General features: G+C 34.5%; 1 protein-coding gene across 1 annotated transcript in view; it reads left to right on the top strand.

Moving 5' to 3' along the window:
• The window catches only part of MYOM2 (myomesin 2), an 80,083-nt gene that overhangs the window by 48,782 nt on the left and 20,528 nt on the right, over window positions 1-10,773 (top strand). Inside the window, exons 21-26 of the mRNA XM_083857512.1 lie at window positions 1,940-2,118; window positions 2,291-2,405; window positions 2,974-3,130; window positions 3,222-3,328; window positions 5,125-5,169; window positions 5,649-5,785. Coding sequence (XP_083713638.1) covers window positions 1,940-2,118; window positions 2,291-2,405; window positions 2,974-3,130; window positions 3,222-3,328; window positions 5,125-5,169; window positions 5,649-5,785 — 740 coding nt within the window. The remainder of the gene's footprint in view (window positions 1-1,939; window positions 2,119-2,290; window positions 2,406-2,973; window positions 3,131-3,221; window positions 3,329-5,124; window positions 5,170-5,648; window positions 5,786-10,773) is intronic.

The following is a 10,773-nucleotide window of genomic DNA, read 5'->3' as shown; positions in this document are numbered from 1 at the left end:
GTGAAATTTTCATAATGAACAATCTGACCTTTTTAGTGTTTGGCTGATTACATTGTTCTCATTATGATATGAGTTGAACAGACAGTATTGCTTTCCTCCTACTTAAAAAAAACGCTCACTACAAGCAGAGATCATTACCCATTCTACAAAAAAACCCAAATCTCCAAAACCTGTTAAATATTTCACAAGCCTTTTTAAAAATACATTTTTAAACAATGGCTTAACAATAATGAAAAAAAAAATTGAGATTTAAGGCTGGGAGAAAGAGCCTGACCCTCTTCCCTGACTTACTAAAGATACTGAGGACTAATTTAAGGTGACTGCAATATCCTCTTAGTGTCAACAAAATATTCTTCCACCTTTTGATATAGAAAGAATGTTTCCTTAGAAAGGTCATAACCTTTTGCAGGATTTCCAGCATAAGTGATGGATTCTTAGCCCAGAGTCCATAATTATTTCATCCTTCTCCAGAACTTTAGTCTTAGGTGTCTCTGTGAGTTTCTGTGAGTTAGCAATGATAGTTAATGGATTATCTTACATTGCTTTAAATAAAAATAAATTTCTGGGGTCTCAGACTCCTCAGAATAGAACATGCTTCATTACACTTTTCTTTCTACTCTCTAGATTTCTATCGGGTCCATTTTACAGTGGAATTTCAATTATCTGTGGATATATAGACATTCAGATTGGGATTTTTAAAGAGCCCTGAGGGAAAGCTTTAGTTTCCTTGAAAATGGAAGTCTTTCCATGAGAAATCTAATATTTATCCTTACAAGGTCTGCAACAGATACTTAATATGTTTCTTTTCTGAATTGTGTTACTTTACTTTGGAGAAAAAAACTTTTCTAATTTTTTTCTTTCCCCCAGTTTATTTGCTGAATATCTTCCTTTAGAAATTTTATGTTCATTCATCATTGGTTAACAGCATGTAGGCCAGAATAGCAATCAGATTCATATGTAAGGCTTTCTACTCCTTTTTCAAATTTTTTTAAATGGTAAGATATGTGGTAGGGAAAATTAATATCTTGAAAACTGAGGGAATCTTTAAATATTCAGCTTTCCTTGCTCTACATCTAAAGCACAAGAAGCAAGCAACATAAATCACTGAAGATGAGTATTCTGTCATAAGTATTTGACCATGTTAGGAAATTTATATGATTATTTATTTACTAGTGTAAATAAATATCAAGAGTATAGTAAAAAATAATTGCAATAAGTTAGACTGAACAGCACTTCAAGAGTTAGGTGAAGGAGAAGGAGAATATAGTAGGAAGAACATAACCTGGTAGTTGCAAGCATAAACTCTCAATTGTAGAGTACTCTTATTAGTAGAGTATCAGGATATTTTTGGCTTAAATTTTTCTTCTAACAGCTATCATTCATTCTGAGAAGTTCCTCTTGGCTGCAGCTATCTAGTTCACAATAAAAATTCCTCTGTCAGGGAGTAAGAAGCCTGATCCAAAGTCCCTTGGTGCCACTGGATTTTGGATTACTTTGAAAGATCATGGCTCATGTATACTAATGAAAAAACAAAAATCCTGATGTTAAATTATAAACCTGAATCAGGCACAGTGAAGCAACTTTGATGTGAGGCTGGTGAGTTAAGCAATAGACAAGAAGCCTCTCTTGCTTGCTGGAAAACCTTAAACTGCATGGATTTTCCACATGATTAACTTAACCTTAAAATAGAGTTACTGAGATAGCTAAGCAAGTATGCTTCAGAATACTAATGTCACTCATTGTATAAGGCAGGTGTTGCTGTATACAGCCATGAAGTGAAAATTACCTAAATACCACATATACCAAGTGTTTTGTAAAGGATGAGATTTTTGAAAACAAATACAGTAAAAAATTATAGCAATACATTTCGACCTCTACAGGGACAGCTTGAAAAACTTCAGTATATGGAAGTGAATTTCCAATATTTGAAATATTTTAGGTCCTGCCTATGATCTCATGATATGTGAAGTTAGAAATACATCACTAGTTCTTCTGTGGAAAGCTCCTGTGTATGAAGGCAAAAGCCCTATTACTGGGTATTTAGTGGACTATAAAGAAGTAGATACAGAAGACTGGATCACTGCTAATGAAAAACCTACTACAAAGCGCTATTTTAAGGTAACATTTTCATTAATTAGTATTAATATAAAACCAAGTACTAGAAGTTCTGATTAAAATATTATATATAAAAAAAGTATTTGAACTTCAGCTTCTGCTAATATCTTCCTATCAATAAACAAAATAGTTTAGATTGTTTTTTAAATTGGCTTTGCCCTTTATCCTTTTTAAGGTCACTGATTTACACGAGGGTCATACCTATGTTTTCAAAGTCCGTGCAGTGAATGATGCCGGCATAGGGAAGTCATCTGAGATATCTGAACCAGTGCTGGTTGAGGAACGGCCAGGTAAAAAGGAACTGTTTGATCTCCTCTCTTTCTAAACTACTAAAATACTTGGAATTGAGTTTAATCAACCTAATTCAGTATTATATCACATATAAGTATTTAAAGAACTAAGATGCTCTTAGCATTAAAACTTAAAGAAAGTATCATGTGGATTACAGTGACAGTGATTAGAATTTTTTCCTTTACTTACTGCAGGAGTTATTTGATAATCAGTTATTCTGGTTTTTATTCTAACGAAGGGGCTACTTGTTGTGACAACACATTTATTAAAGCTTCAGGAATGATAATAAAATTGATTTGTTTAAACTTTCATGTCATCTCATATTCAGTTATATCTTATTCATTTGTTTCTCAATAAGCATTTATTGGTATTATCACTCCTTGCATATAGAGTAAGAAACTTACTAGCATGTGATGCTGAGTCAGCATATGACATAAACCTGCTTTAAGACCTGCTAATAAAATCAGTATCTTTTAGGGCAAAATAGATGTGGCCTTTAGTAATTTATGAATTGCACCTTGAAAGAAAAATGCAGTTTTGACATTTGAGTTTATTCCTATTTTGCAGGAACAAAAGAAATCTATTCTGGTGTGGATGATGAGGGTAATATTTACCTGGCTTTTGACTGCAAAGAAGCAACAGATGCATCTCATTTTGCATGGGGTAAATCTTATGAGGAGATTGATGATTCTCATAAGTTTAAGATTGAAACAGAAGGAAATCAGTAAGTCACGCCAATCTACCAAAGGAAATTTTTAAGTCATGTTAAAATGTGATACCCAGCTAATTATATTTTTCTTCATTGGTGATTTTAGTTCTAAGCTGTACTTCAAAAATCCTGATAAATCAGACTTGGGAACTTACTCTATCTCAGTTAGTGACACAGATGGGGTTTCCTCCAGCTTCGTTATGGATGATGAAGGTAAGGTTCTTATAATTTCAAATCTTTCTTCACTGTATCACCTCAAGTGCACTAAAATTTGCCCAAGGAAAATAAGAAAAGAACTCTACAACTCTGATATTATTTCCTATGCATTAAAGAAAAAACAAAAAAGAACACACGGCAGGCTTTGTGTAGTTACTTATTTTTCTAATTATCATAATAATGAAAGCTCTGATAACTTCAGGCAACATTTTATAGATAGAGATAAAAAAAAGGCAAATTATAATTGTTTTCTTTTTGCTGGCATTATAATGATTGTAAATATCTCTTACACTTTCAGTTGTGCTTGAGGCTCTAGATGCAGTTTCTCATAACCAAGATGCAGGAAATTAGTGAGAAAAACAATGGTGCTTTAACAAGGTCTACAATACATTGGGTCAAATTATCATTTGGTTTATGCATATATTAGTTTTGCTTTATTTCATTGTGGCCATTTTCTTTCATTAGATTCACAATTAATTTGCTTCAGTCTCACTTTGTTTTATCATTGACAAATGCTGACATAAAAAGCAAAGAGGAGAGTTTGCTATTTTGAATAAAATAAAAGTTACTTTTGTGCTTTCCCTCTCCTTGGCTGCAATTGCTCTGACCAGTTCCTCGAGTATTAAAGTCCCTCTGCTTCTCAACCTACTAAGCTATTTAAGGAATTACAGTGAGAAATATGTCAAACCACTCTTTCCAAGCAGATGTTGAGAAGAAATGTATGTTCAGGGAATAATAATAATAATATTATTATTAATAATAATAATAATAGTAATAATAATAAAACAAAAGAGAAAAGGAAAAAAAAAAAGTTTTCCAGGACATGGAAGATTTATGAGCCATTATCATAAGAACTGTCCTTTGTCTAAGTTTTTAAGCTTCACTCTGAAATCTTTCTGTAGGTCTTGTCACCATCTGCTCTACCTTTTAAATTATTTTTTTTACATTAAAGCACTGAAGGTGTTTCCTTCTTTTCTTCTTTTCTTCTTTTTACATAAAGCAATGAAGATATATCCCATACTTCCTCTATGTCTTTCCTGATCATATGTGACTGAAAATTACAATTTTATTTGTACTGGATCCCTGCACAAGTATCAGATTTTGCATCTTAACACTGACAACCATCATTTCACTGTCCATTTCTCTCAGAAGTTATAAATTCTACTGTAATTTTTCTAAATCATCTGTCATGTCATAAATCCATGCTAATTTTCTCTGGTCTTTATCTGTAAATTTGGAATTGGTAGTAATACTCATTTTTCAAATCTTTATTAGTAATGACTATGATAAGGAGAATTAGTATGAAAATCTAAAAAATGGAAATCTAGACTCTCACACAGCCTTCATGAGGATCCACTAGCTAGAACTTTCTGTACTGTGTTCAGACTAACATGCATTCAATCTTTTTTTCTGCCAGTAAAACAAAATTTTCAGGAACAGTCTGAGAAAGGAAGTCAGGAGATAAAGGAACCTTATACACTGCCTAGAAGCTATTGTATCCCATCTTTTTTTTATATTGCTATTTTTAAAGTTTAAAACAGTTTTTGGCCTTTGTTTAGATTCCCCTGCATGAGAAAGTGTGGACTAAAATGCATGCAAATAGGAATATTTGGTAAATCCATGTATCAGAATTTAAGTTTCCTAAATCTTATTTTTCAGTCATTTTCTGAAGAGTTGTGTATTCACGTACAAGCTTTAAAGAGATAACTTTGCTGATGCTGAAATTTACTTTCTTATTTGCTGTCTGTATTTTTTAGAATAAATTAAAACATCAACATTTTTCTTATTTTCAGAGTTTGAACGTTTGATGGCATTAAGCTATGAAATAAAGAATCCAAGTAAGTTGAAGATCTGAATCTATTAGATACTTCTAGAAGGAATATAATTACATACTAATGACTGGAGTTCCAAAAAGATTCTTCCTGAGACAATGGCAACATCATTTTTTAATGGCAGCTTCATTTACCATTGAACACCTTGTTTGATTATCTTTTAGTTTGTTTAGAAGAATATTAGTTCATATTGAATAAAATCATCATTCCCGAGTGTTTCTGAAGTTTAACTTTAACAATACATTGTTGTTACTAGCCAAATGTTTACTCAATATACAAACAGTAAACTGCAAATCCTCTTCTCCCTTTGAGAAATTAATTTAAAAATCAACCAAAGGCTGCATGAGACAACTTTTCCCTGTGTAAAATTTATTTGATATCCAGAAATCCATAAATAATAGGGAATTGCTAGTATTTTATGATCATATTTCTATTTTTTGCAAGGTTTCATGAACTATTGATTTTTAATTCTTTTCTTTTTGTAGCAATACCACTGAAATCAGAATTAGCTTATGAGGTTCTTGATAAAGGAGAAGTTCGTTTCTGGATTCAGGCTGAAAGCTTATCTCCAGATTCTACTTTCAGATTTGTTATTAATGACAGAGAAGTCGAAAACAGTGACGTAAGTACATCATGAGTACTATACATAAGCGAATTTTATTTAATAAATCTGCAGGTTTCTATTGTTATCATAGAGTCATTTAAGTTGGAAAAGACCTTTAAGATCATGGATTCCAACAGGATGCCATCGTGTTGGAGCACACCAACTCCACCACTAAACCATGTCCCTAAGTGCCACCTCTACTTGTCTTTTAAATACCTCCAGTGATGGTGACTCAAGCACTTCCCTAAGCAGCCTGGTCTAATGCTTAACAGCCCTTTCAGTGAAGAAATTTTTCCTAATATCCAATCTAAATTCCCTTGGTGCTTCTTGAGGCCAATTTCTTCTTGTCCTATGGCTTGTTGAATGGGAGAAGAGACTGACCCCCACCTGGCTGCAACCTCCTTCAGGCAGTTGTAGAGAGCACTACGGACTTCCCTGAGCCTCTGTTTCCCCAGGATAAACAACCCCACTTCCCCCAGCTGCTTCTCATCAGACTTGTGCTCCCAACCCTTCACCAGCTCCGTTGCCCTTCTCTGGACACACTCCAGAACCTCAATGTCTTTCTTGAAGTGATGAGACGAGAACTGAGCACAAGATTTGAGATGTGGCCTCATCAGTGCTGAGTACAATTATTGCTGTGGTCTTGCTGGCCACACTGTTGCTGATGCAGGCCAGGATGCATTTGCCTTCTTGAACTCCTGGGCACATGCTGGCTTATGCTCAATCAGCTGTTGACTAGCACCCCCAGGTACTTTCCCACTGGATCACTTTCCACTTTCCTCCCCAAGCCTTGTTTTATCCCAAGGGAAGTACCCAGCACTTGGCCTTGTTCAACCTCATGCAATTGGTCTTGAGCCATCTATTCAACTTGTCCAGATATCTCTGCAGAATCTTCCTACCCTCCAGCAGATCAACACTGCCACCCAACTTGATCCTTTCTACTAGATCATTGATAAACATATTAAACAGGACTGGCCCCACAGCTGAGGCCTGAAGAACATAATTTGTGATATCTGCCAACTGGATATAACTCCATTCACCACCACTTCTCCCCTGACCATCCACCCAGGGGCTAGTGCATGCATCCAAGCTATGAATAGCCAGTTTCTCCAGGAGAATGCTGTGGGAAACAGTGTCAAAGGTTTGACTTAATTGCAGGTAAACAATGTCCACAACCCTTCCTTCATCCACTAAGTGGGTCACCTTGTCACTGAAGGTTATCAGGTCAGTAAAGCAGGACTTGTCTTTCACAAGCCCGTGCTGGCTGGGCCTGACCCCCTGGTTGTTCTGTGCACGTTGCTTAGTGTCTCTCAAGATGTATCTGCTTCTTAATATTCTCTGGCACTGAGGTCAGGCTAACAGGCCTGTATTTCCCTGGATCCTATAGTTTCTTAATATCATGTTATTAAGATGTGATAATACCTGAAAAGAAAGTCAACCTATAAATCAAATATTTTTTCCAGTCTAGAATTCCTGTTGCAGAGTGAGCCTATTCATACTGGAAAAAGACTTGGACTCTTGTCGTTGTAGGACATGAAAGAAAGATGAGAAGCTCCAAATATTTCAGAAAGCAAAGAGCACACAAAAAAGGCTTTATTGTCGAATTCTTACTACCTTTTATAAAGTGTTCCAATATGGACTTAACATGATTGGTGAATAGGAATGACACCTCTCTAATTCCATTGGTTAAACTAGAGAAATGGCAAAACGCCACCTGGAGAAAGATTGTTTTGAGAAAAGATAGTCCTTTGCCAAGATGGCTTTGAGAATAAGCTTTCTTGAGAAATTTTTCCTTGGGAAAAAGTTAGCAGCTGCTTGCAGGCTAAAACCTCTCAGACCCAGAAATAACAGGCCCATATACTCTCTCTATTCATTTTTGGTATCTAGATGATCGACAGCCAAACAGAAGGAGAATTTACACACAGACCAGTTTTAAGCAGAAATATTTTAGAAAAATAACTCAAGAAAATGGCTCTTCAAGTGAGTTTTGGATTCCAAACCAACAAGGCATGCTGTTCCCAAAGACTCTCTGAGGCTGGTATTACTAGTTTTAAATATAATGTGGCAGGCACTTGACAATGCAGCAGTGTTCATAGACTTAAAATTTTTATATGGTATCATTATTTCTATTCTGTTTTTTTAAATAAATTTTGGATTAGAAACTGGGCATTGAACAGCTACATAGAGATGAAAGGGTAGATCACCATCGTCCTGCATTTTTATAGCTCTAGGAAGACCTCTCATATAAAGGGGCATAAGAAAGTTCTCAGATTGGGCTGAGATGAAAGCAAGTTCATGCCTTTGCAAGGCAAGAGTATGGTTCATCTACAGGCCATGAGCACAGCCCTAGAAATACATTCCTGTGACGAATTCATCTCCAGTGCTGCTGTTTGAAACATTCATTTTATTCCTGAGAATCCAAATCCTGGTTTAGGTCAGAGAAGCTTTATCAGCATTTTTATACCATTGGAAGGCAAAGAGCATTTACTTTAATTACATATTGACAAGTGGAAGAAGTAGTATTTCTGAGTAAAATAATTCTCTGTTTTTCTTGCTTTAAGAAGTAATAAACCATAGCACTGAAAACCTGAATATTCATGCCTAGGATGTATTGAAATGACAGTAGTCTCTCTTGGCAATTTTCATGGAACAGAATGAGCTATTTTTAGTTTGCATATGTTTTGGAAGTGTTGACATCAGAAAAAGTCTTGAAATGAAGCTGCATTATTTCACCTCTTTAATTAGTAACCCACAGGTGACATTTATGTTTGGAGACAGATGATATTTTTGTGGAAAGTCACATAAAAGCCTAATATTTATGATGCCCATAAAATCATTGAACTTCATCTTGCTGCATAATGGCAATAGTTAGAAGGCTAATTGCACTCTAAAACCTGTCTGGAGACTGGGCTACAGTCACTGAACATGTTCAATAGACCATTATGCTGGTGAATTGTTGCCTGATTCTTGACATTGGCTGAAGTGATAAATTTTTCCTGCTAAATCCTAACAGGGTGTGTTTTTTGTAAGATTTCAAAATAAGCTTAAAATGGAATTAACTGAGCCTCATTTACTCAGGTTTAATTTAAATATTTAAATATTTTGTTTAATAAAAATAGAAAAGAAGTGTCATAAAGAATCAGATTGAAACATACATCTTGCTTTTTAAAAAAACTTTTCTGCTTCTGACAAGATTTAATTTAATATTCTTCCTGGGAACTCATTAAATAAATGCCAGTGTAGTCCTTGACCTCTGAAGGGACGAGGTTGTAAGCAAGAATTTGATTTTTGCACATTGAGATTTGGAATGATGATTTGAAATTTTTGATAGTTTAGGTAAGTTTATTAATGCTATTTTTAACCTTTCTCACTTATCACCTTATCTACACAAGTAGATTTTCTTGTGTAACAATTAATTTCCCAATTAATTTAATCTTGTCTTATTCTTTTACATTGTATCTTTCTTTGCACTATGTATAGGAAATAGTGTATCCAAATTAACATGCATATCCCTTAAAAATTATTATCTTGATCAATCTGTTAGCTGACTGCTTTATTAATTCCACATCTTTGCTTTTTCTTCGTTCTTCCAATACCCCATTAAGATTTAAAAGATGTATATATTTGAAAATACCAGTACTTGACTGTGTGACACTGTTCTTCCAAACTTGTTATCCATACAACAGTGAGTCTGTTTTTGAGGCTGGCCAAGACACTTTCCTTGAAGCTAAAGTAGATATATATGTGGGGTCATTGCTACTACTTTTGGATCTTAGGGGACTTAGAGGTTCCTACATTTCAGTAAGATTCTAAAGAGATTAATAAGTGACATTTTTACTGGCTTTTTCTATGTTTCTTCTCCTTAAACTTTGTTAGTTTAATACTGTTTTGTACTTTTGGATACCAATAAACAGGTTTATCAAAGCTTTCTTTTTATAAGACATCCTGTCTCCTTTTAACAGCATGTGTAATAAATTTAAAAATAACAGGGTCTATAGTAATTCACTTCATGCAACATTCAGATGGTGACATTTACTGTTCTGTGCAATTGTAAATGGAAGTTATGTATGTGTAATATCCTTGGCCACATTGTTTACCTAAAAGTATTCACCAAGAAACTTCTGTGGGTTATTTTTACTTAGCTTTAGGAATTGTTAGTTGAGATTCAAAAAAAAAATCACTGTTAGTGGGAGACATTGTCCTCATAGTTGTAACTCACTGAATAAAAGAGGATATTAGTAAATCATGGTTGCATCTAAAACAGTACCTGAAAATTCAATACACATATTTTGCAAAGATTGTCCAGTATTAGCTTGTAATTTTCTGTTTCCCTGATGATGCTGGCCAATAATTTATCTTTCTAGAACATTTAATAAAAAGCAAACACATAAAGGACACAAACATTGAAAAGCATATTTAATTTTGAATTCAAGTCAATTTTGATGTTTGTGTATTCTGTAAACACTTAAGTAGGTAACTATATGTCCTGAAAGAATTGCACCTCTCTTTTGCTGAATTTAGTCAATCCCTTTTGGTTCCCAGAAACTTTGTGGGGTTTGCAGGAGTTACTTTTCTCATGGTTGTTTGCTCCAAGTGTTCTTTGAAAATTACACCTAGCATTGAATGAGAAAATAATTATTCTCTTCCTAGATAAACTTTTTTTTTATGAGAAAATAAGATCCACTATTGACTACTATATGTGTCTCAGATATTAAGTAGGGATGACTTTTTGGGTTTGGTGTGACAGATTTATTTGAAGTTCCACATTTATGTCTAGAAACATAATATTTCCAGTTGTTTCTGGACTCTGCTAGGAATAGTGCTTCTGCCTAGCAAACCCCCTTGCTGAACTGGAAGCTGTAATGCAGCTAATGCAGTCTGTTAGGCTTTTCAAATATGCAGAGTGCCATAAAAAATGTTTTCAAATACAAACCAGCTATATTATGATGACTTGAGAATTCCAAATGCAGCTGCACACAGAGGTTTCTGTCGCCACTGGGATCTTA

This window comes from Zosterops lateralis, assembly GCF_965231275.1.
Source record: "Zosterops lateralis genome assembly, chromosome: 3".
NCBI lineage: Eukaryota > Metazoa > Chordata > Aves > Passeriformes > Zosteropidae > Zosterops > Zosterops lateralis.
Note: the sequence above shows the minus strand (reverse complement) of the source record. Positions and strands in the feature narration are given on the sequence as shown.